The 27,560-nt window shown below is 43.1% G+C and overlaps 1 protein-coding gene across 3 annotated transcripts in view; it reads left to right on the forward strand.

The window, feature by feature from the left end:
* DHX32 (DEAH-box helicase 32 (putative)) overlaps nucleotides 1-27,560 on the forward strand; it is a 139,202-nt gene that overhangs the window by 75,679 nt on the left and 35,963 nt on the right. For all 3 annotated transcript variants that reach the window (XM_040361430.1, XM_040361429.1, XM_040361431.1), the window contains 3 exons: nucleotides 414-659; nucleotides 20,026-20,125; nucleotides 22,914-23,072. In XM_040361430.1, the coding sequence (XP_040217364.1) occupies nucleotides 414-659; nucleotides 20,026-20,125; nucleotides 22,914-23,072 (505 nt within the window). The remainder of the gene's footprint in view (nucleotides 1-413; nucleotides 660-20,025; nucleotides 20,126-22,913; nucleotides 23,073-27,560) is intronic.

Below are 27,560 nucleotides of genomic sequence, written 5' to 3' on the forward strand. Positions count from 1 at the left end.
GAACATCCCTCCTTGATATAGGGTATGTAGACAGGAGGTATGTAAATATTATGGTGGCAGTTGGGACCCCTTGGATGTGGTTAAGAGTCTGTTGGTGGAATACAAGTGGAGAACCATTAGTTGGTATGGTGTCCCTTGGTTGGGTGTGATCCAATCATAGGACAAGGTATAGGTAGACCTGTAAGATGTAAGCTGGGGGCATGTATATTTTGTTTTAATGTTATTGTTCTTTATTGGTTGGTTATTGTTGTTTGTTTAATAAAAGGCCTGACGACCATTTAACTCCACCTTGTGTTAAGTGTTTTATTTTGGTTAAGGGGGTGGAGTTTTAGAGGGTCTTGTAGGATTTATAGGGGTGACCTCTGAGATACCCTAGTCATGTAGTTTGTTTCAAAATGTGCACTTCTTTTCAGGAAATACGAAAAGCCTTTGAAATGATCCATCAGGAAAGCTTACACATGAATCCAGCACTGGGTGAACTGCATCCCATTCCAATCTATCCTCATCACAGTCTGCCTTATTACATGCCGTACGATGGGCTGGCCCATAGCGGTACTGACCGTGGGAGGAACGTGGTGTTAACAAGCAGCCGTGGCGAGTCTCTGGTCTGGATAAGCAACGTGCACTTTGTCATTGACATTGGACTGGAGAGGAGGAAGGTACATTGTTTGTTTCATTCTATCTTGCTGCTTCTCCCAAAAGATTTCTCTGTATTAAAGTAGATGTCCAGCCAAAACTTTTTTGTTTTTGAATAGAATGGAGAAAGGATAGAAAAACTGTAAGATTTTTTACTGTTATCCGGAGAGGTTTTTACTACTTTATTAAAACCGTGACAATGGTTTCAGCAGACGGTATGAGGGAAGTGAGAGAAATCTACACACATCAATAAAAAGCTGACGGGTAATTTTAATTTTTTTTTTCCTGTGTTGCTGATTGTGAATTTTCCTTCACTTCCTGTCTTGTAAAACTGTTGATCTCACAAAATGAGCCCCTTATAACAGTAAAAGCCTAACAGGGGTTCTAACCCCTTTACCTCTCTATCCATAACTTAAAGTGGAAGTTCAGTCAAAATCTAACTAAGGTTAAACCTACTCCCACCTCTATTCTAAGCCTATTTTATCTAACTCTGCATATTTGTTGGTTTCAGCACTATATATATACTAGATTGGCACTTTACTGAGGTTTGATTATTTGGAGATCCCTGCTCCTCTTTTCTAAAGTTATGGAGGAACAATGTTGTCTTCGTCGGACAGGACTACAGAATACCTCCCCTTCTCTCCTCATAACATTAAGGGAGGTGTTTCGTGGTTTTACAAAAATAGCTGGGGACAGTGGGCCAGATTCACGTAGAACTGCGGCGGCGTAACGTATCGTAGATACGTTACACCGCCGCAAGTTTTCATCGCAAGTGCCTGATTCACAAAGCACTTGCAATGAAAACCTACGCTGGCAGCCTCCGGCGTGAGCCCACGTAATTTAAAGGGGCGTGTGCCATTTAAATTAGGCGCGCTCCCGTGCCGGAACTACTGCGCATACTCCGTTTCGAAATTCCCGCCGTGCTTTGCGCGAAATGACGTAATTTTTTTGAACGGTGACGTGCGTAGCGTACTTCCGTATTCCCGGACGTCTTGCGCAAACGACGTGAATTTTTTAATTTCGACGCAGGAACGACGGCCATACTTTATACAGCACATACGTGTGCTGTGTAAAGTTAGGGCACCCAAAACGACGACTAAATTTGCGACGGGAAACTAGACTAGCAGCGACGTAGCGAACGCGAAAAACCGGCATTGGATCGCCGTAACTCCTAATTTGCATACCCGACGCTGGTTTACGACGCAAACTCAGCGGCGGCCGCGATACTGCATCCTAAGATCCGACAGTGTAAAACAATTACACCTGTCGGATCTTAGGGCTATCTATGCGTAACTGATTCTATGAATCAGTCGCATAGATACTCTGAGAGATACGACGGAGTATCTGAGATACTCCGTCGTATCTCCTTTGTGAATCTGGCCCAGTATAACTAATAAGAGTCAGAAAAAGCACAGGAAGTTATCAGAAGACAACAATTTTGGCAGGATCAGCAGGCAATTTTTTTGCACTTATCTAACAAAAGACTATAAATGTTCTAGTTAACAGATCAAAGGGAGAAAATGTAAAGACGTTTATTTGTACAATGTATCTACACTTTATTTGTGACCAATAACTTTTTGGTAAGATGATATTCTGTGTACTCTAGGTGTGTAAACTGTGTAATTGTTTGAGATGGTATTTGTTATATCGGACATTGGCGTGTTGCTATGTTCTTCTGACTCTTAACGCATTGTAAAATAAACAAAACCACTTTGAAAAGGAATTATTCTCAAGTTTCAAGTGTTCCCTGTTTCAGCCTCATCCACGCTGGGTTTTAAAAAAAACTCTAATGGATGTTTGGCATTTTTTTTTTTGTCAGCCTGTAAAAGCACTTATATGGCAACTTATGTGTCCATGCACACGTCGACATTCACAGGTGTTTTAGAAGAGTACTTACAGGCTGGAATAAAATCAGGAGTTGTCTTCTAAAGCGGAAGAGCAAAAAAAGAAAAGAAATCGGGTAAACAATTATAAACGCGCCTAAATGCTAGACTCCTAAAAGCATTTCAAAACTGCTTTTATAAAAACCTCCAAACTTGCGTATTGCACATTAACTAATTTCACTGGACAGAATATGAATTTATTTAGTGAAATCCATTAACAGTCAAACGCTTGACACATCCATTTGCATGTGCAATACGCGGTTTTAAACACTTTTTTTAAGCAGTTTCTGTGGAGTTCCGGCATTCTGAGGGACTAAACCGATGTCCTTAAAGTAAGGAAAGAAAACATCAGGTACTCCCAAATCTCAAAGGCATTGTAGTTGATGTAATCGCTCTCCGGAGTCAGTCCTTCCTCCCTTGGCTGTTCGGTAGATGGAGTAGTTTAAGATATCATCCATACAGTATTTTAGTGCTAGTAATTACTTAATATTAATGGACAGAGATAATTCAACAGATCTCTGTGAAACAGATCATTGATTTCTATGGTTTAAAATTAATGTCTATTTTAACCAACTCATATGCTAAAATGTACCATGCTAAGCAGTTGGCCTTCTGTGTAGAATATAGATGAGCTTAGACATCCTCCTAACTCATTTCTAACCTGAATTCTGTATCCCTACTTGTTTATACTTCGAATCATTCGCTGAAGCTTCTGTGAGCTGCAGGATGGGGAATGACCCAAACCCAAAGCTTGTTGGATTGCAAAATGGTGGGAGTTTGGGTTAGAGATGAACAAGCTCATCTCTAGTGGGGAGGGCTGTATGGAGAAGAGGAGTTGGTAATACTGAGAGAAATGGGGATCACTAGTACGAAGTTATATTTTATAATTTCATTATGAGAGCTCTTGGAATCTGTGCATATAATATTTGTGTATATTGTATATAGGTTTCTGCGGATCTTCAAAATTGGCTTGGTTGTTTTTGGCATGGAAGTTTTAGTGCAAGAAATGTTCACATAGGAAATTTTGGACGAAATATTTTTTATTGCAAGGCTAATAACCTTTTTAAACTCAACAACGTTTTTGATCATTTACTGAATTTTAACTTCTAAACTGTAATCTTAAAGAAGAAGTCTCACCAAAATTGTTTAACTTTTGTTTAATTCCCCACTTGGTCACATTCAATTCCATCTTGCCGTTCAGTTTGGTCAGAAATTTTGCCCCCCCCCCCCCCCCAACTGTCTGACCACACTGCTAACAAGGACACAGATTGGTGAGTGTCAGCTTTGGTCACTGACAGTAGAGTCTGTTTTGGAGACCAGCACTGCCGAACACCACGGATCACACAGCCTGAAGACTGAAGGTTGTGTGATTTAGTTACGGCTGCTTTTTAACATGCCACTCCCTGGCAGATGTATTACACAGCCTCGCAGTCCTGAATCATTGTTTTTATTACGCATGAACAAGTAGTGTCTTTGGGCTGTGTGATGGAGCTGCTAGTGTCCTATACATTTACTAGCAATCTGCATCTCTATCACACAGCCCTACAGTACTGAATGGATATTCATATTATTATGAGAACAGCCAGCTTTGTAAGGGACAGGTGCTGAGTGTACCTCCAACTTTAGGCATGCCCATAAATTGGGCTTCAGACTGGGGTGACGCTGCAGCCAGCATTCTCATAAATAAAGAGGTGCTTTAATCTGAAACGGGGGCCACTGTAATAGCGTGCACTTGGCAAGAACTCATTTTACAAATGAGTTCTTGGACTAGGAGGGAGAAAGACCATATTTGCTATTGCACATACTAAGTCACAACAGTGAACATTCACTGTACACAAAGCTGCTTTAGTCTGGCCATAATGTCTTTGTAGGTGGCTTGCATGTTTCTGATTCCAGCAAGGGATTCAGACAAAAAGGTAAATTTAAAAATTGTCAGAGCCAGGTGGAGAATTATCAGATAAACAGTGAATACCTCCTATCAGAAGCGGCCTCTGTTAGGAGGCGCCACCAGGGCCGCTGATAGGGCAGTACAGCCAGCCCTGGTGTACGGGGCCCGGCCCTATCAGCTGCATAGAGGGGCCCGGCCAGCATTACAGCTCATTGCTGCATTAAATAAAAAACAAAAAAATAAAGCTTGGTAAACTTCTCCCCCGCTCCTACTTGTGTTATGGAGCGGGGTTATACCATTTTCCTGGGCTCCGTCAGGTCAACAGAGGGGCCCAGGTGCGCACAGAGAAGGGACTATTTCTTCATTTTCGGGAGCGGATGTATATGCAGCTGTTCACTACTCACTGAATTAGTTCCGGCCGGCGGAGTGATACCATGATTCCGTTCTCAGGTGCCGAGAGAGATGCAAGGAGGCTGACATGAAGAAGAGCCTGGCTGCAGTGGACACAGTGAGTAAAGAATAAAGCATAGAATCCTCACTGTGTCCTTAGAATAGAACTCAGCAGGTTATCATTAGCATTACAATAGTCTTCACAGGCAGCACAGTTATGTAAGTAGGGGCTCTATCCTGGCTCTCTCATGGCTGCTGACTTTGTTATGGCTGTGCTGTGTTACAGTCCGTTATATACAGTACAGCCATAAGTTAACAAAGTCAGCAAACAGCCATGTCACATACAGCCATGATAGAGCCCCTGCTTACTGTGCTGCCTGTGATGATGATTGTAATGCTACTTCAGTTGGGGGGAGCAGTAAACGTGTGCAGTGGAGCTGCATTTTACCCCCATCACTGCAGCAATGATCAGATATATAATTCTTTAGCCCCAGTGATTCGGCAGAAAGTAAAAAAGAGGACCTGTCATGGCTCTGCTATCACGAGGGATGTTATTAATTTCTTGTGAAAGCAAACAAAAACAAAAACAAATGAAACCTACAATGTAATTTTATTAACAAAATGCTTACGCGCAATTTGCGAACGCACATGTTGGCCCCTGCACGCATGTGTAAACGGCAACAAACCTGCCTTTTGTTTTATAACGGGGTTAGGGGTGGGGTCAAGGGTGTGGTCGAAGGGGGCCCCGTCAGGTAGGCTGTACGGGGCCCCATCATTTCTAACAGCGGCCCTGGGCGCCACTGTATTCATAATACAATAGACAGCAGATCAGGGTGTTCTGGCGGGGGGTCGTCATCCTGTCAGAACACAAGAGCTCAGCGGGGGAGATTGCTGAACTAACCTTGCATGGTTCGTACAGCGGCTCAAACCAGAGCTGCCCGTTTTTTTTTTTTCAATGCAACTTGCTGGATTTCACAAAATAAGCTTTAGTGCGTACCCGGCTTAACTGACAAAAACAATCCACCTTCATTGCTTCACAAGAGTACCAAGTCCTCTGGTAGTCCTAAAGGTCCATACACACGATCAGAAAATCGTACAAAAAAAAACCCGCTTTTGAAGTGATCGTATGATAATCTGATTGTTGGTACACCGCTTTTCTGAAGGGGCAAGCGCGAAAAATTTTCTTGTACGATACCAGATCGTACAATTTTTGCTTTTTAATCAGTACAGTTTGTGAAAATACAATACATTACATCACTTCTAAATTTTTATTCTTGTCTGTTTAGTAACCTCTTTAATTTCAATGTAGAGACTAGCATGCAAAAAAAGTGAACAATCATTTGTCTCATTGTTCCGATAATCTCATGATGTGTACTAGGCTTTATGAGTACAGTAGGAGAAAACTGCAAAAACATCATGGCAGCCTGTGTATCCTTTACCATAATGCTCTGCTTCTGTGAAAAGAAAACTGATTTGGCTGTACTATGGCATGCTGAGCTTAAAATGCCAGCCAAGAAACAAGCGGTCAGCTTTTTATTATATTGCTGCAAAGAGAGAAAAATAAATCTTATTATGAGATTTGGCATTCAAAAGTATTTTTGCATTGGCAGCCATGACCATATAGCAAAACCTGAACATGGCAGACACACAATCGGTTTGTTAGCAACAAGGAGCTCATGGGTGGGGCAGTTCATAGTCAATGAATAGTAAAAAGATTCCTCAGAGAGCCAGCATAGACAAGCAAACTATAAACTGCTTCTAAGGATTAGGAACAAAGGTCCATAGAGCTCCTGAGGAAGTCTAAGTCTTGGCATCTGTAGTTTCCTCAGAGCTGAAGCCTGTTGTGGAAGAAAGAATATTATTCCTTGGATTACCCAGCCAAGTATCAGCATACACTCTGATTGCCAAGCCTAAGGAAGAAAGGGTACAATTAGTTCAATTAGTAAATTGCTGTGTAATTTATAGCCATGGAGATCATCAGTGCCAGCTACTTTTCATTACACAAAGTCACAGCTAATTGGCTTTGTCACTTTCCTTGTTAACACATAAAAGACCACTAAACCTAAAGTACAACCCTGAAGCATTCCTTAAATGAGGTGCTAATCACACACACAAATGTGTAGCTTCACGGAGTGTGACGATTTACACTGGAGTCATTTTTGTTAGACGGCCATATGGATAGTTATCATTCTCCTTAATCGACTTTGATTGGCAAATCGGAAATAAATGGTAACAATGAAGATGATAAATACCGTGTTGGTCAGTGTGGGAGTTTGAAATGACTATATGCCTCCCTTATGTAGAAATCTACTTTTAGTAACTTTTCTCATAACATCTGAGCTGCAAACCACTATCCTCTTTTGCAAACGTCATGGTGAACTTCTGTGATAAGCAAGAGAAAACCAGAGAAAATTCCCAGCTTAACTCAAAAACCAGTCTACTTGCCAACCAAATTAACCTGTCTAACAGTATGCGTTAAAAACAGGGGTTTAGTTGGCACACGTTTGCAATCGCATGTGTAAGCTGCAAGGCCTCTTCACGGCAAATCATTAGTAAGACCTCATCTGGAATATGCAGTTCAGTTTTGGGCACCAGTTCTCAAAAAGGATATCGGAGAACTGGAGAAAGTGCAGAGAAGGGTAACCAAACTGATAAGAGGCATGGAGGAGCTCAGCTATGAGGAAAGATTAGAGGAACTGAATTTATTCACTCTTGAGAAGAGGAGAATAAGGGGGGATATGATCAACATGTACAAATATATAAGGGGTCCATACAGTGGACTTGGTGTTGAGTTATTTACTTTACGGTCAACACTGAGGACAAGGGGGCACTCTTTACGTCTAGAGGAAAAGAGATTTCACCTCCAAATACGGAAAGGTTTCTTCACAGTAAGAGCTGTGGAAATGTGGAACAGACTCCCTGCAGAGGTGGTTCTGGCCAGCTCAGTAGATTGCTTTAAGAAAGGCCTGGATACTTTCCTAAATGTACATAAATTAATTGAGTACTAAGATTTGTAGGTAAAGTTGATCCAGGGTAAATCCGATTGCCTCTCGGGGGATCAGGAAGGAATTCCCCTGCTGTAGCAAATTGGATCATGCTCTGCTGGGGTTATTTGCCTTCCTCTGGATCAACTGTGGGTATGGAGTTGGGTGTATGGGATTGTACTGTGTTTTTTATTTTGTTTGTTTATTTTTTGTGGTTGAACTGGATGGACTTGTGCCTTTTTTTCAACCTGACTAACTATGTAACTATGTAACGGCACCCTGTATTACCTGCAGTTCTAACCCTTGTAAATTTATGAGAGTCTCCAACAGTGGGATCACATGCATTCTAATGGATAGATGGGGGGCAGGTGGGCCTGGAAGGTAGTCCAGTCCTCCCTAAAGGCACAGAGACACTCTGGACACCCAGCCCTTAGTACAGTAACAGCAAAAGTGCCCAGTGTATCCCCTTACCAATATTACATCAGTAACAAACAAATGACTTATGACTAAGGCCTTATAGGCTGAAACGTGTCAACCATTCCTATTTGTGTTTGTCCACTGTGGCTTGTTAATAAACACTACTAATTTTTAAGAGCAACGACTGTGTGCTGATCATCTTTTCTTCATTACTCTACTCAGCCAGCGACTGTGGATCGAGCACCCGGGAACCTTGCTTTCTATGTGATGTATGGGTAGCAGCACTGACTTTTTTGTTTATATAACAAACAAATGGCCCCTGCCCCATCTCTAACTGGCCTTCACAACAAAGAGTGCATGGAAGGGCAACACATACAAGACAAAAGCAGAGAAAATTCTTAGCTCAACTCCCCAACCAGTCTGCTTATCAAACAAATTTGGTTGATTTTTTTTTTATTTAGAAAAAAATTCATACAAATTAACCTGTCTAACAGTATTAGCCAGATTCAGGTACGGCGGCGCATCCTTCAGGCGGTGTATCCTATTTACGCTACGCTGCAGTAAGTCGGAGAGGCAAGTGCTGTATTCACAAAGCACTTGCCTCCCAAGTTATGGCGGCGTAGCGTAAATGGGGCCGGCGTAAGCGCGCCTAATTCAAATGAGGATGAGGGGGCGTGTTTTATGTAAATGGGTGGTGACCCGACGTGATTGACGTTTTTTACGAACGGCGCATGCGCCGTCCGTGTACATATCCCAGTGTGCATTGCTCCAAGGTACGCCGCAAGGACGTATTGGTTTCGACGTGAGCGTAAATTTACGTCCAACCCCATTCACGGACGACTTACGCAAACAACGTAAAATTTTCAAATTTCGAGGCGGGAACGACGGCCATACTTAACATTGGCTACGCCACCTAGGGGGCAGCTTTATCTTTACGCCGGGAATCGCCTTACGTAAACGGCGTATCTTTACTGCGACGGGCAAGCGTATTTTCGTGAATCGGCGTATCTAGTCATTTACATATTCTACGCCGAACTCAACGGAAGCGCCATCTAGCGGCCAGCCTAAATATTGCACCCTAAGATACAACGGCGTAGGAGACTTGCGCCGCTCGTATCTTGGCCTAATTTAACCGTATCTGGTTTCCAGAATACGCTTAAATTTAGGGCGGCGTAGATTCAGAGTTACGTCGGCGTATCTACTGATACGCCGGCGTAAAGCTACCTGAATCTGGCTATTTGTGTTTAAAAACAGGGGTTTAGTTGGCACACATTTGCAAATGCATTCGTAAGCTGCAGGGCCCTTTCACGGCACCCTGTATTACATGCAGTCATAACCCTTGAAAATTTATGAGCGTCTCCAACAGTGGGAGCACATGCATTCTAATGGATAAAGGCCAGATGGGCCTGGAGGTAGCCCAGTCCAACTTAAAGAACTTCTGTGATAAGCAAATATTATCTAAAAAACAAGAGCCATCTGTATTCTTCCTTTTTAAAAGCAAGATCAAATATAACCCCAGAATAGGATATTCTTGAAACCCAGTGCAAAAGTAGCAAGACCAGTATACAACCCTTAGAGGTAAAAGGACAAGGGGTGATTAGTAGTAAATCTCAAGGCAATGTTCATAAAATATAAGTCCATATAATATAATGAATCCAATAGAGGGAATAAACGGTTGCAGTGTCAGCAGTCTCTCCTTCAAACCAGTTCTGGAGTTCTCCTGCCAATATTCATGTAAAAACAGAAAACGTTGAGGGGGAGAGAGAGCGCCACTGTCTAAGCATTAGGAAAATGTATAAAAAAACAGAATGAGTATTGTACTCGCGTACACATGGATAAAAGTCAGATTATCGATATGTACAGTGGAGACATCAACGGATGGTAGCTACTTAAGAATACTCTGAATATAAAAGATAAGAAAAAGGAGAGAGGGGAAACGCATGACTCTCAGTATAGTATTAATAAAGGCAATATACAAAAACGGGCGGACTGACCATTCTCGCACTCGGGCACTGCCCATGCCACTAGGCGGCCCCATCAGGGTTGTCGGCCTCAGTAAAACCAGGGACAGTATGTAAAAATCTGTGTTTAAAAAATAAATAAAAAAAAAAGATTATAGCAGCCCCACCTCTCCAGTACCTTTTCAGTGTGTGTGTGTGTGTGTGTATACTGTGTATGTATACTGTATGTGTATGTGTGTATACTGTGTGGCCCCATAATCTCATGTTGCCTGGGGGCCCCATAATCTCATGTTGCCTGGGGGCCCCATAATCTCCTATTGCCCGGGGGCCCCATAATCTCCTTTTTGCCCGGGGGCCCCATGAGTTGTCAGTCCACCCCTGTACAAAAGGTAAGAGATGCACTCATGTGAAGGTAGTGTAACACGAGCATTACTCAATGTCCCCAGCAGGTGGCGTCCCTCTGATTGTCCCCAATGGAGATGTATAGAGGGTGGATAGGGAGCTGCTCCTGGTGGATGGTCTCATCAGTGGATGTAAAAATACGGTGGCAAAGGGAAAGTGCGCTGCTCTAAGTGTAGTAGTATTTTATGAAATAAAAAAGTAAATGATAAAAATGCACTCACATATAATAAGTAAAGCAACCGGAAATATACCAATAACTTCCAGTCGGAGCTCTAATCCTACACACGAGTGGGTTTTTCCTGGTTCTCATCTTATGAGAAACTATAGTGCTTCTTGGCATACTTGCCCAGCTATGACCATGCTGGACTGACTATTATTATTATTTAGGTACTTATATAGCGCCATCAATTTACGCAGCGCTTTACATATACATTGTACATTCCCATCGGTCCCTACCCTCAAGGAGCTTACAATCTAAGGTCCCTAACTCGCATTCATATACTAGGTCCAATTTTAGACGGAAGCCAATTAACCTACCAGCATGTCTGGAGTGTGGGAGGAAACTGGAGTACCCGGAGGAAACCCACGCAGGCACAGGGAGAACATGCAAACTCCAGGCAGCAACCCTTTTTGCTGCTAGGCGAGAGTGCTACTCACTACACCACAGTGCCGCCCTATCAATTGGAACTTATAATCTAATGCCCCCGGCTGGAAGTGTTTAGTATATTTCCTGTTGCTTTACTTACAAAGGGGGTTTAAATCCTTTGTGGCTGTTGAGAAAATATTTTATTCAAAGTTTTGTGGCCAGTGTTCAGGTTTAGGGATCCATTCACGTGCCTGGAATAATTGCCACCCTTCGTGGTCAAGCAAACTAGCCACAATCAAAATGACCTCCCTACTAAGATACTTTACCTGTTTCAGGTCTTGCCCCACCTTGATTTCTTCCCATGCTATAAAAATCCTACAGCAAGTTCTGCAAAAATGTTGAAGCACTTGCAGAGTGCTAGAGCGGGTGGGAGCTTCTACATGCAATGTCACAGGAGGACCGCCAGGAAGCTCCCACCTGCCTGCCATTTTGCCCCAGCACCAGTAAAGCATAAGTTCACTATAAGACCTAAAACTTGATAGTTTGGTTTATTAATGCTAAGTGTGTCCACTGCTAAATCCTTGAAGTCCCTGCTTTGAGATCTTGCAGCAGTAATGGCTCACTGGCTATAGCAAGTTGTTTGTCCTGTGCAATTTGAACCCAGGGTTCCAGAGAAGTAAAATGGCTAAGGAACATCATGAAGAAATAAGAATTACAGTGGAACCTTGGTCTACGAGTAGCACGGTTAACAAGCGTTTTGAAAGACGAGCAACCTTTTTTTTTTTAAATCCTGACTCTGTTTGCGAGTGTCGAGCAAAACCAGCAGAATTCAAGCTAATAGTGTGTGCAGTACCGCATTTGGCCAGAGGTGTGGGGGCGTTGGTGACACTTGGAACGGTTCGGAGCCATTTGGAAATACTCTGAATCGCTTGTAAATACTCGGTTTCCGAGTATTTCCGAGGCTCTCCAATGCCCCCCCCCACCCCTGGCCACATGCGGTATTGCATGCCATAGAAGTCGATGTGGAATGAATTATACTTGTTTCCATTGACTTCTATGGGGAAGCTTTCTTTGATACGTAAAGTGCTTTGGATTACAAGCATTCTCCTGGAAAGGATTCATTTTTAGGTTCATTTAAGCTAGTGCATTGTTGGTTCACTTACCTTTTCCTTTGATTTCCCTTCTAAATGTTTTTTTTTCTTTGTCTGAATTTCTCACTTCCTGTTCCTCCTCAGTAAGCTTGCCCCCATCATCCGAGCCGTTCTGGAAAATAAAAAACAAACCTTTACAACCCCTTTATCTCTTGCGTGTGGGCGGGTGAGTTTTAGCACTGCCGGGCACGAGCCTTCTGCATGGGTTGGTTTTGTCACAATCCTGGTGTTCAGTTTTAATCTAATAGGAGGCAAGAACAATTTAGGTGGGTGTACATCTCAATAGCCCAGATTCAGGTACGAGCGCGCACTGATACGGCGGCGCAGCGTATCGTTTTTACGCTACGCCTCCGTAAATTACTTGAGCTACGCTTCATTCACAAAGCATTTGCTCCGTAATTTGCGGCGGCGTATCGTAAAAGGGGCCGGCGTAAGCGCCCGTAATTTAAATGATCCCGTAGGGGGCGTGGATCATTTAAATTAGGCACGTTTCCGCGCCGAACGTACTGCGCATGCTCCGTCGGGAAAATTCCCCGACGTGCATTGCGGTAAATGACGTCGCAAGGACGTCATTTGCTTCGACATGAACGTAAATGGCGTCCAGCACCATTCGACGATGCACTTACGCAAACAACGTAAATTTCGAAAATCGCGACGCGGGAACGACGTCCATACTTACCATTGGCTGCGCCTCCTAATAGCAGGAGCAGCCTTACGACGAAAGCGACGAACGCAAACGACGTAAAACACGACCGCCGGGCGTGCGTACGTTTGTGAATCGGCGTGAGTATGCAATTTGCATACTCTACGCTGACAACTACGGGAACGCCACCTAGCGGCCAGCGTCAGAATGCACCCTAAGATACGACGGCATAAGAGCTTATGCCAGTCGTATCTTAGGCTACAGTCGGCGTATCGAGCTTTCTGAATACAGAAAGTTGATACGCCGGCGCTACTTAGCAATTACGCTGCGTATCTATGGATACGCAGGCGTAATTGCTTGCTGAATCTACCCCATTGTGTTTATCACTAGTGTTCAGTAGTCCAAAGAGCAGGTGGGAGGCATCCACAGATTTGCACGCTGTTAAAATGTTGTCGCTCTTTTTATGCTGTGAAGCCAATAATGACATATTTGACAAACTTTTTAGTAGGAAAATATTCCAGTATGAATTTTTTTGCGATTTAGATGAAGTAGTCCCTTATGCACGCTAGAGAATAATAGAATATTTATCCATCTTGCCCTTGATGTCTGCTATGCTGACAGTAAACAATTGTTTGTGGTGTGTATTTCCATGTAACATCTTGTGGATCATGAAATGAAGTGCGCAAGGCTCTGCAAATAACTGTGAAACTAATGAGTGCTGGAGAGCATTGAGCTCCAGGACACTAATGACTGAGAGTGGCACTGTTCCTGAAGCTCAGCGGGGTTACATCTTGATGAGAGAGCAAGCCATTGGCGTCCTCCCTATCGAAAGACCTCACAGGAGAGCCTGCGATGTAGCTCCGCTCATTTACATTAGTGCATATCGATCTCTGGCTGGCCTGTGTGTGATCAATCACGGAGAAGGTAATTGTACGCTCACACTGTTCGGCAATACAGGCCTACTCCGTGTTCTTTTACTTACTCTGTACAGGGAAGATTGAATTGGGATTTCCCCTAGCTGTGGTTGGTCTGCCCACACAGTCGTTTACATTTCAGGTTTGCAGCATTCCTCCCGCTGCTTGTTGGCACTATGTGGAAAATGAGCCAGTCACCAGCTGGATTTTGTGACTAATATTTACTTGTATAAAATTACAGACCAGCCAATGTAATAAAAACTTAAGTGGACAGCTTGTGACATGCATTTGGAGCCTAGTAGCCCTATGGGGCTTACAATAACATAGAAGAGGTTGCTGGAATAGCCGTTGTTGCCATCCAGTTGTTGCTATTTGCCACATTTATTGTACATAGAATGCCGAACTGTTCACATTGGCCCCTGTTCCAGAAAGGAGTACGATTTAGAGGTAAATATGTCTTTATTGTTTTTCAACAGCGAAATACAACACATATAATCATCAAATGTCTACAGCATAGGAAGGAACATATCAATACATACTGTCTGAAACACTGCACAACGGAAGCTCAACATGAGTCCAACGAATTCGCCCCCTATGTCGGGTGGCTAATAGTGTGTGATACGGAGAAGCAAGGAGGACTGAGGAGATCTAAAGCAGTAGAACTACAGTTGATCATTAGAAAAGAGAGAAGGAGAAGAAGTAAGAAAGGAGAGAGGAAAAGGAGGGAAAAGATGGGTGGGGGAGGAGAGAAGAAAGAACCAAGCGGGCCACGACACCCCAGCTGTGCAAAGTACATACGGATCGAACATCAGGGCTGAACTCGAGGTGTCAGTAACGTCTTTAAGGAATCGGAGGTAGAGTAGTCAATCCATAAGACCCACAAGTTCTTAAACTTATCGTAGGTGTCAGTATCTAAGGCTAACATCTCCTCCATTCGCATGATATCTTTAACCAAAGAGACCCACAGGGATAATGGAGGGGTAGAAGTAGTTTTCCAAAATTGGGGAATAAGCTGCCTCGCAGCCGACACAAAAAAACGCAGTAAGGTACCCTTCTGCGAAGCTATGGAGCCAGGTAACATGGACAGCAAAGCTATTTCTGGTGAAGGCGTCAGGGGTCGATCATAGAGCTTATTATATATGGCAAAGACCTGAGACCAAAGCGGCTGAACGGCCGGGCACATCCACCAGATATGGAGGTAGCTACCATCCACTGAGCCGCATCTCCAACACACGGGGCACAGATGGAAATATTTTATGTAAAGAGTGAGGGTCCCTGTACCATCGAGAGAGGAGCTTAAAGTTTTTCTCTTGAGAGTAACAGGAGATAGAGGATTTGTGGGTGAAGTAGTACGATTTCTGCCAATCCGTCGTGTGGAGTTCCCTTCCCAGATCCGTGGACCACCTCCTTGTGTAGGAGGGGGGTTGTTCATGTATCAGTGTGTGCAGTAGTGTGTACATAGAGGATAGCACATGTCTTGGCGTCTCTGAGAAAGGAGTACGATTTATGGCATGCCCTTGCTCGGGCAAAGTTCAGTCAACTTCTGCCTACAGTGAATAATTAAATTATGGGCTTGATTTGTCCGGAATCCCCAGAAATAGCGAACAATGGCATATTCCAAGAAAATATATAAGCCCCAAAGGGGCAGGGAGTGGAGTTTTAAGGTGCAACAAATTAAAAAATCATGTATACAAAGAATAGAGAATGTATTAATACATAAACAGTAGAAAACTACTTATACAATTAGGGCAATGAATAGCCCAATGGTCATATTACAAAAGAATGGTTGCCTCTACATGTTTCACCACAAACTTGGCTTCTGGAGCTTTTGTAGGACCTTTATTTTAAAACAATTACCACTAAAACAGAGTAAAAAAAATGTTTTTAATAAAAAAAAAAACAGTACGTCCATTTAAGGAACCCCAAAAAGGTTCCTATTAGCTCTAACATAAGTTACATAGTCAATATCACATATAGATCGTCTGATGAATATATTTTCTCACGCTTTTGAATGGTCACGATTCCAGATACCCACCAAGAGGTCCAATGGGGGACGTCTGTGCCACAAGAGTGAGAGGAAAAAACAATTGCCCTACAGTCACATCTGTAAAATTATACAGATAGAATTGATCATTACTAATGCCACTTAGATCACCAAGGATCCCATTTAATTCAAGCATAAGCCTGACCTGTTATTTCAAGAAGTTTTACAAATCGATTGATCAATATTTAAATCTTTCCCCATATGTGGACTTCATCTACTACCAGCAAACTCCAAGTCTCCAAATCTAACCTATCGTTACAAAAAAAAATTGCAGCGTGTATTTGAGTATTGGGTAGAATCCTGGACCCAGAGTAACCTATGAAAATATGGGAAGAACACCGCAGTATTTACTTCCTAGTGGTTGGTCACATTAAACTGGACCTGTTTAGTAATGCTGAAGATGTTTTACCACTCATGGCAATTGGAATGGGTTTCAGGGACATACCCCAGCATTTATACCCAAATGGGTAACTCCGTCACCTTAATCCAAGCACTATGGTGTCATGAATTACATCAAAAACAAATGGCAATTTCCCTAAATGACAAGAGATGTGAAAATGTCAAAAGTGCTTGACAATATAAATGCAAGAAACTGTCAGAGAAGCAACTGTCCCTAAATAGGGGTAGGAGTCTTGAACACTAAGGGGTGCGTTTAAAAAGCCGTAGTTTAGCTACACCGCACATCTAGAAAGTACACAATATACTTTGCGCTCTGCTTGCTTTGGGAGGAGTCGGAGACGCTGCATGGGTGCAGCTAGAGTATGCATGTCTGCAGGAGGCAGATGTCATTGGTATTAGAGCAGCAAGGCGCTGACAGGAGTAAGCTAGGTATGTGCTTAACTCTAAGAAACTGTTTGTTCTGAGGAACAGCACTTAGGCCTAGGCTACAGGCCTGAAACAGATGGGTGGCAAGAATGAAAGCCAGGAGGCTAAACTGTTGAGTTTGCAAGATACAGTAATGGTGGAACCCCCTGCCAGGGCTGCTGATGTATTTGTGAACTTTTGTGCTTTTAAATAAAAGTGGGCTACCAGGTTTATAAAAACACAGTTCTGGACTGGCGTACTCACTGAAAAACGCACCTACCGCTGGAGTCTGATCACCTCAATCTTACAATATTTTCAACATTACTAAACAAGTCCAGTTGCATGTGACTGACTCCTACTACCTATGCCAGGAGTCAGGACCTGGATAAATGAGAACCTTCAAACAGGATACTAGTGAAAACTTAAGCAGCCTTCTGTCTTTTGGTGACTTTATAGTCCTGCTATAATCTTTAGGAATGCTAATATAGGAAAAACATACACACACGTGAGAGGTGCTTGGATGCCCTAAGTGAGTTGGGTCATCATGTGTATTCCAGCTGGAATCGGAGCCCAATATCTATTGCACCAGTGTCAGCTTTGCTGCAAGGTTGTGTAGTGTTGACACTAGTGTAATCAAAATCTCCCTCACTGATGTACCCAGGTTGTCATTGTTTTAGAAACAAAGTATCAAAATAAATATGGAACCGTGGTTCAATGATAAAACAGCGCTAAAAAATGTGTAGCCCCAGATAGGAGCTTAAATGTAAAAACCGAGGTGGTGTGCTAGGTGATCAAGAAACAAGGCGTGAGTGCACACTGTACCCTATTTAAAGATTCACCAAAGTTGTGATAATATTCCCATCTGGGATGCAGGCTTACCACAGCCTGTAAGAGGACTGGCTTGTTAATGTCAATCCTCTCAGGCACAACCTCCTCTTGTTTTCAGAATCTGCCACAGGTCATTCCATTGGGGGCACATATAGGCAAAAGAAAATACTCAATAGTGAAGTAAGACTAAAAAAATATCCCACACAATGCCAAGGAGACAGAGCCCCCTTAAGAAAATGCCCGTACAGAAAAACCAAAGTAAATGAACAAATAAGCAAGCCTGTAATGTTCTGCTGTCACCACCGTCCACGAGCACCAGGGGCCGCACGAGTGTTGGTATCGCTGGTAACCGATAGTCAGCTTGTGGAGCGCAGAAAGACTTCCTGTGTTGCGCCGATGTAGCCACGCCCTGACGCGTTTTGTCACTTCCGACTTCGACTGAGGGCGTGACGCCCATAGTCGAAGTCGGAAGTGACGAAACGCGTCAGAGCGTGGCTACATCCGCGCAACACAGGAAGTCTTTCTGCGCTCCACAAGCTGACCATCGGTTACCAGCGATACCAGCGATACAAACACTCGTGCGGCCCCTGGTGCTCGTGGACGGTGGTGACAGCAGAACATTACAGGCTTACTTATTTGTTCATTTACTTTGGTTTTTCTGTACGGGCATTTTCTTAAGGGGGCTCTGTCTCCTTGGCATTGTGTGGGATTATTTTTTACTCTTGCTTCACTATTGAGTATTTTCTTTTGCCTATATGTGCCCCCAATGGAATGACCTGTGGCAGATTCTGAAAACAAGAGGAGGTTGTGCCTGAGAGGATTGACATTAACAAGCCAGTCTTCTTACAGGCTGTGGTAAGCCTGCATCCCAGATCGGAATATTATCACAACTTTGGTGAATCTTTAAATAGGGTACAGTGTGCACTCACGCCTTGTTTCTTGATCACCTAGCACACCACCTCTGTTTTTACATTTAAGCTCCTATCTGGGGCTACACATTTTTTAGCGCTGTTTTATCATTGAACCACGGTTCCATATTTATTTTGATACTTTGTTTTTATAGCTTTATTGGGTTTCACCCATTTTAAAATAGCAGCTTTTTGGATCTTTTAGCAATTTTAACCACTATTGATAAATCCAACACATATCCTTCACTTCTCTTTCTTCACTTGGGATCAGTTAATTTATTGTCCGCTGGCGCCGGAAGTGTATTTTTAGTCCCCTTTCTGTCCAGTTTATGCACCTTTATTTTTATTTTGTCATTGTTTTAGGCCAATTTCACACAGGTGGACTGATCGAGTTCACCTGTCAGTTTTATAGGCGGACAGTCCAGTCTCCTCTATGGAGTCGCGGGTGTCAATGGACAGGTGTGCGGTGACACCCACCAACATCCTATCCTATCTGCTAAAAACGTTCTGCATCTGTCTGGTGGATCATATTGAATGGCAGTCAGGTGTAAATAGACAAGTGGTAAATTTTTCATCTGAACGCCCATAGAGGAGAGTGGGCTCAGCTTCGTCTGTGTCCGCTCTGCATAAACAGAGCGAACACAGAGCAGCCTTCCGCTGGTTCAGCGGGGATCAGTGGACAGATTCCCCGCTAAGCAGATGGACTCCAACGGAGCCCACCCCTTGTGGAAAGAGCCTTAGTTCAGTAGATAGATGAATGAAGGTATGATGAAGAGGTATTGTTTGTCCTCTGAAACTTGTTGCCTATTTATTTGTATTAATAAAAATGAGTCTTGATTAGAGTAGGACCTTGCACGTGTCAGTCAGTAATTCAGAATACAGTTAGATACAAATATGTCTGTGTGTGTGTATAGAAACCATGTCTCCCAACCTAGTGATCCTACCCCAGGGCAGAAATATAGGAGCTACCATTGGTGATCTTTAAGGTATTCAATCTGGGTCTATAATTCTTGTCCTTGCTTTGCCACTCGGTGACTTACAACAACAAATATACCTGGTAATGTCACAACCCAAAAGCTTGTAGTGTCAAAAACTGTTGGCAATGGCAGTGTTAAAGTGTAATTAAATGCAAACATTTCATTTTTCATTTTGGATAGGAGTTGAGAGGGATTCGAACACCATTTTTCATTGCTGTCTTTGCCCCCATTGGGGAGCTTCACCCTCTCTATTTGTCCTGTTTACCATTTTCATCAAAAGTAGAAGAAATTTAAAAATTTTAGGTTGATACTGGAACAGTAATAGAGTGGAAATCTTCCAATGGGGACGCCAGTCCTGGTGACCTAGGAGCTACCCCAGGATTGCCTCTGAAGGCATTTCTCTTACTTCCTGTATTGACTATGGGGCAGAAATTTCCCCTGTGGGACACACATGCAAAAAAAAAACTTCTCTTACGCTGTCAAAAATGAAAAAAAAAATTTAGTCATGCTTTTTTTTTATTCTGATCGTTTCCCTTTAAGGGATCTACTGACAGCTACATTCCCAGGAACAAGGTTTTTATGTTCTTCTATCGTTGTATCTTATTTAAGGTTTACAACACCAGGATTCGTGCCGAGTCTGTCATCACTCAGCCGATCAGCAAGGTTCAAGCGGAGATGAGGAAGCAGATTCTGGTTTCTGGTCCTGCAGGTAAAACATTTGCAAAGGAATTCTCTATAAGTTTGCAGCAGTGAAATGTGTATTTGATGTGTTTTTTGTAGTAAGTTCTCCCCTATGCACTGTAATCCTGTATTTGTAATAGATACTGACTGCATCGCATGTGTATTCTTGGCTGCTGTAAACTTCTGATGTGTTCCAGTATAATTTTATTACAGGTCCTTCACCCTCCAGATTTTATAAGCCTTTTGTATCAGTCGCTGATCATTATTAGGTGTAAGCTATAACCAGCAAGGCCCCGACAGAGCATGCATTCTGTTATGTTTTGTTTGGTCAAGTACTTATACTATTACTATAGTGGGCTTTGGAATATGATGGCACTGTATTAAAATGGAACTCCATGCACAATAAAATCTAGGATATCTGGCACAAAAATAGTTTTCGCTGCATCAATAATTGCTCCTGCACATCATATTTAATTAATGCACATCATAATAATAAATGCAACCTTTTGGGTTAGCAATGTCCCCATCTGGATGGTAGTTCCCCAGTCACTGCTGCTTGCTTCCTTTGAGCAGGGTGACTGGTGTCCTCACTGCCAGCCTGACATTATGGGGCAGAGACCAGAGGTGGAAGCTGGTGCAGCGCATGCAAGCTATGCCTGCCTTAAATAACTCTTCCTATTCTGCTGCATATCTCTCTGCCCACATTTGTACCTATGGGTCCCTCATCCAGGCTCCAGCAGCTGAAGAATCTTAACTAGGGTAATATAGATTGCTTGTCCTCCTGCTCAGCCCATCACCCCCCCCCCCCTGCCTTTAACCACACTACAATGTTAAATAGCCACTAAGTTCGTCATGGTAGCTCCCTGGGTCACCGTATGGTTGCAAGAGTTGGCTTTGGCTCTTCTGGGGATATGTGCGGTGCAACTGCTGGGCATTCACTTCATATCTAATCTCCCATTTAAAATTATGCAATGGATATTTTGCCACTATGATCTGGCTGCTGTTTGTGCAGCAAACCTGTAAACACTCTTCTTTATGCAGCTTTCATCACACGTTTTCCTTAGAATACCAACTCTCTGATTAGATCAGATGACTTGGTATACATACTGCTTGGTTACTTTTTCCTCCGGTGCCCGCACAGGAGCTCACGCATTTATGATATTATGAATATTAAGAACAATTTGGGTATTTCTGGCTCTTTTTGTGGTCGATTTTTATATATATATATATATATATATATATATATATATATATATGTATGTATGTATGTATGTATGCATGCATGCATGCATGCATGCATGCATGCATGCATACATGTTTAACTACATTTTGTATATATGTATGTATTTTTAATTTCCTATGTACAATAAAATATGTGATTTTTCCCTTTAAAAATTTGTTGGTCCAAATTGCCTTCAAAGTCCGAACAAGGTTCTCCCTCTTTAGTTTAAACGTTGGTATGTGGATGTGGCTTAGGAGTGACAATAATATTTATGCTTAATGTTTAATAGCCATAGCAGCCTTTATTAACAAACTGTACTGTGTTAATAACCTTGGAGTCACAAGGTCCTAGTGGGCATCAAAGAAAAGAGTACCCGCATCCAACATAAATGGGCTTCAAGCTGTGATAACCACTGACTCGGTGACAACAAATACAGATACAACCATACCAACTACTGAGAGCATTACCTCAGATGGGTTCCTAAACTGTGCATTTGTGTCCTAAACTAACACTAACCTAAGGACTTTGTACTCGGCTAGCCACCATGATTCCAACACACCAACCCAAAATTACCCAACAAAAGAACAAGCCAAAGTAGAGGGAACAAAAAGGAGGTAGGGTGCCAAGTTTTCCATAACTCTGCTTCCTTCTGACTGAGGCTGTCCTGGGACCCCTTGACTGACCACCCCTCGCAGCTCCACCCAGGGCCCCCATCAGGAACTATGGGGCCCCTTACACCGCTTCAGGCATGGGCCTCCTGGAGCAGAGAACCGGGGGGGGGGTGCTGCCACCTCAAATTAAGAAGTGGGAGGACTGCTGCGAATTGAGAATATATATAAAAAGGTGGGGTAGCCATCCTGGGGACCTCCTGGGCCCTTTAATAAAAAAAAAAAAAATATATATATATATATATATATATATATATATATATATATATTATAAAATTTAAGACATTTTTTTTATAAAAAAAAAAGGGGGTGCCATCCAGGGCCCTGGGGACCTTTTGGGCCCCTTACAAAAAAAAGGTGGGGTTGACATCTGGGCCCTTGGGGACCTCCAGGCCCCTTACAGGTGTACTGTCTGTACCCCCCTGATGGCGGCCCTGGCTCCACCCATTCCTGCTTAGCCCACCAATCGCGTAACTTTTCGCAACTATATTTTCTTTTTACTCAGAAAAAAAGCTTCTAGACCCAAGTCCCTTTTAACCCCTGCCATGCAAGTCCTCTGTCCATGTTTGCAGCTGAAGGATCTTTTTATCCCCTGTGATGATATCACAGACCATATAAAAAGGACAAAACAAAAAGTTTGTGTAACATAACCCCCCCCCCCCCCCGAAAAAAATAAATAAATTATATACAGTTGTTCATTCATTGACTTCCAATGGTCCTGTGTATGTAGTCTGTAGCAGTTCGGAGATAAAATGCCTGTGGTACATTTCCCGGTTGATCTATCTTGCAGGCTCTCTTGTATCTCCCATGTGCTAAATTTCTACATGTATATTTTACTACTATTTTATTATTTGCACCAAATGTATTCCTCTTGCGTCTCCTGATAGTGTCCACAGTGTGACCACATAATATGACTTTCTCTACAGGGAAAATGTTCTGCCTCTACCCCGAGGAGGTCACCCAAACCGAAATGAAAACCCTCCTGACTCCGAAGGTCCAGGAGTCTAACTTGACATCCATGGTTCTGTTTCTGAAGAGGATGGACATTGCCGGTCTGGGCCACTGTGAATTTATTAACGGGCCAGGTATATTTTATTTAAACCAATTAAAACACTGTAATATATTTTCAAATGTTTTAGATGATACTTGCCCACTGGGGACTTGTACACCCTTCCTAACCAGGCCAAGAGCTTTTCTCACATTTCGAATGATGATTAATCATGCAATACTTTACCCATATAAAAATGTTGTCCCTTTTTCACACAAATATAGCTTTCTTTTGGTGGTATTTATTCACCACTGGGTATTTCATTGTTTGTGCTATACATGAAAAAAGACAGAAAATTTGGTAAAAAATAAATGCATTTTTCTTCGTTTTGTATAACAAAAAAAACATTTTTCTTTATAAATACTGCTACATATCTTTGGTAAAAATAACCAATATAAGTGTATAATATTTAGTCTTTGTGAAAGTTATAGAGTCTACAAGCTATGGTGCCAATCACTGAAAATGTATCACACCTGAAGTACTGGTGAGACACAAGCCAGGAAAGTACAAATATATCCCCCAAATGATCCCTTTTTGGAAAGTAGACATACCATGGTATTTAGTAAGAGGCATGGTGAGTTTTTGTTAACCTGTTAACCACTTCCATACTGGGCACTTACGCCCCTTCCTGCCCAAGCCAATTTTCAGCTTTCAGCACTGTCGCACTTTGAATGACAATTGCGCGGTCGTGCTACACTGTACCCAAACAATTTTTTTATCATTTTGTTCCCACAAATAGAGCTTTCTTTTGGTGGTATTTGATAACCTCTGCGGTTTTTATTTTTTGCGCTATAAACAAAAGAAGAGTGACAATTTAAAAAAAAAACACAATTTTTTACTTTTTTATTTAATAAATATCACAATTTTTTTTAAAAAAAACGTTTTTTTTCCTCAGTTTAGGCCGATATGTATTCTTCTACATATTTTTGGTAAAAAAAATCGCAATGATCATATATTGATTGGTTTGCACAAAAGTTATAGCGTTTACAAAATAGCTGATAGATTTATGGCATTTTTATTTTATTTTTTTTACTAGTATTGGCGGCGATTTGCGACTTTTTTTTACTGTCACCGTGACATTGCGGCGAACACATCGGACACTTTTGACACGTTTTTGGCGCCATTCACATTTATACAGCGATTAATGCGATAAATATGCACTAATTACTGTATAAATGTGACTGGCATTCAAGGGGTTAACACTAGGGGGTGAGGGAGGGGTTAATATGTATACCTAAATTGTGTTCTAACTGTGGGGGAAGGGGGGTGACTGGGGGAGGTGACCGATCTATGTCCCTATGTACAAGGGACACAGATCGGTCTCCTCTCTCCCCTGACAGGACGTGGAGCTCTGTGTTTACACACACAGCTCCACGTCTTGTCCCTGTAGCCGCCGATTCCGAGTGCCTGGCGGACATCGCGACCGCCAGGCACGCGCATCGGCATCTCGGGGACGCGCCGGGCGCGCGCGCGCGGCCGCCTGCGCGCGCGCGCCCCCCAGTGGCCGCAAGAATACAGGACGTCATATGACGTCCTGTTGAATTTTCAGAGTAACCGTGGAGCCGTCATTTGACGATGGCCCGGTACTCTAGTGGTTAATATGACCATTTCGTGAAAAAAAAATCGTAATTTTCCCCCACAATTCTTTGCAAAATTAAGATATTTTTTTTTTTTTCACAAAATGGTCATGGTAACAGGTTATTTGTCACGTAGCTTCAGGTAGAGCCTGACGAGCAGAGCAAGGCATCTCGTACAGCCCCGGTTCAGACCACTGAGGTTGCAACAGTGACCGCAAGAGCACGGGGAGGTAAGAGTGCCTGCAATGTTCTCCGAAGCAGCAGGCAGCAGTAGTGGAGCTGCGGGTATGGCTGTGGATGCAGGAACGTTGTGGATGCAGGGGTGCTGAAGATGCAGGCAGGTTGCAGGTGCCGGGGGAATGAGGATGCAAGTATGTAGAGGCTGTAGCAAGTGGAGGAGACTGGTGCAGAGTCAGACAAGCCAGGTTATACACAGAAGATTAGGTACATCAGAGACATCAGGCAAAGAATGGTCAAAGTTCAGGCAGAGGGTTGGCAACAGAGATTCAAGCCGAAAAAGGAGAATCAAGGTCAAGCAAGCCAGGGTCAGGAGTGGAGAAAATCAGAGTAGTCAGGAAGTCTGGTCACAATCCGATCAAAGGCAGCTACAGGATACAGGGGAAAGCTGGAGATCAGACAGCAAGGCCATGGAAATGGAATTATTCTTGTAAATATAAACTGCTAAATACCTTTTCTCATTCGCAGTATATAGCAGTCTTGTGACTTCTATCAGTGTCTGGCCGAGCACTGGTTAAAGCTTGTAGGAGGCGTTTTCATTCTCCTCTGACTGTCCTATGAGGCTGCAAGACCCCGACCCTCTGTCTGGACAGTACTGATTGGCCCTATGCTGATTACATGCACCTTCCCAAGAATAAAAAAAAAACTCTCTAGCAATGCATACCAAACTGAGCATGCGCAGAGTGCCCCCAGGGCTCTGTTCTATCAGCAGATGGGTTGGGGACTGTGGAAGAAGACAGCATCAAAAAGCCTTTTTACACAATGTGCAGGATTAACCCCTTTGGTTTTATAGTGAGTATAATAAACATGCTTTATTGCATATTTAGACTGATTTTACTGTTTATTTAGTTTAGCACTTTAATTACTTCAAGACCAGGCCTTTTTCTGGCACTTCCTACATGTAAAAATCAGTATTTTTGCTAGAAAACAAACATTTATATATTTTTTAAAGTAAAGGCCCTAGAGAATAAAATGGTGGGTGTTGCAATTTTTTATGTCTCACTGTATTTGCATTTTTTCAAATGCAATTGTTTCGTAAAAAAAAAAATACACAAATGAATTTTAATGCACAAAACACAATAGAATACCCAATTATTTGCTAAAATATAAAAGATGATGTTGCGCCTGTGAAACGGCAACAAACTACTTACATTATATTATCCATAGGTGACGCTTTAAAAGCCTTAACAGGTTATCACTTTAGCTTTACAGAGGTCTGTGCTCGAATTATTGCTCCCGATCTGACATTCACGGTAATAGCTTCACATGTGCGGTGCAATTGCTGTTTAAGTACCAACAAGAGACCGACGCATGCATTCACCTTTTGTGCGCGAGCATGGTGGGACAGGGGAGGCCACCTCCCGGGCTTGTTTGCTTGCATGTACGTCGCCCGGCAGCAAGTGGTTAAAGGAGAACTGTGACCATGCTTTAGACATTCAAGTATTTACTAACATGCAGTAAATTAACTTTAAACAAGCCCTTAGTGACCTCTGTAGCTGTAGCACTGTGGAACAATTCATCCTCCAATTCACAGGAAAAGCACTGATGTTGTTTAAGTCCTTCTCACAGCAGCTCAGCTCTCTCTGCTCCCACCTCCAAGCAGAGACTCAGTAGTTTAGCTCTGCCACTCAAGCAATAACTCAGCAGCTCGGCTCACCCTGCCTCCCCCTCCTAGCAGTAAATTGACAGCTCATTTCATTCTGCACCCACCTCCAAGCAGTGACTACTCAGCTCACTGTGCTCCCACCCCCGAGCAGTGACTCAGCAGCTCGCCTCACCCTGCCCCACCTCCATGCATTGACTCAGAAGATCACCTCACCCTAGCCCACCTCCAAGCAGTGATTCAGCAGCTAGACTCGCCCTACCCCACCTCCCAAGCATTAATTTAGCAGCTCACCTCACCCTGCCCCACCTCCAAGCAATGATTTAGCAGCTCACCTCACCCTGCCCCACCTCCAAGCAGTGACTCAGCAGCTCACCTCACCCTGCCCCACCTCCCAAGCAATGATTTAGCAGCTCACCTCACCCTGCCCCACCTCCAAACAGTGACTCAGCAGCTCAGCTCACTGTGCTCCCACCTCCAAGCAGTGACTCAGCAGCTCGCCTCACCCTGCCCCACCTCCAAACAGTGACTCAGCAGCTCAGCTCACTGTGCTCCCACCTCCAAGCAGTGACTCAGCAGCTCGCCTCACCCTGCCCCACCTCCAAACAGTGATTTAGCAGCTCGGCTCATCTTGATCCCACCTCCAAGCAGTGACTCAGCAGCTTACCTAACCCTGCCCCACCTCCAAGCAGTGACTTAGCAGCTCACCTCACCCTGCCCCACCTCCAAGCAGTGATTTAGCAGCTCAGCTCATCTTGATCCCACCTCCAAGCACTCCAAGCAGTGATTCAGTAGCTTGGCTCCACTTGCTCTGCCACCCTAGCAATGACTCACTATTGAGAGCGCTGACCTTCTGTCTTTTTAGCTTTTTGTAAGTATGATATTCACTGACCACTGTCTGTTACACTTGGCAGGTGCACATCCCCCCCTATCATAAATATATTTTATAGATATGCCCCCTATATACTGAGTCTTCTGCAAGATGGCAGTGCACGACAGAGGAGCTATTGGCATAATTGAACATGACAAATATGATGCTGCCTATCGGTAGAAATACTGAAGCATTTTTGAGGTCCCCTGTAATTGTTTTATTACCTGTTGATCAAGC

This window comes from Rana temporaria, chromosome 8, assembly GCF_905171775.1.
Source record: "Rana temporaria chromosome 8, aRanTem1.1, whole genome shotgun sequence".
Classification (NCBI taxonomy): domain Eukaryota; kingdom Metazoa; phylum Chordata; class Amphibia; order Anura; family Ranidae; genus Rana; species Rana temporaria.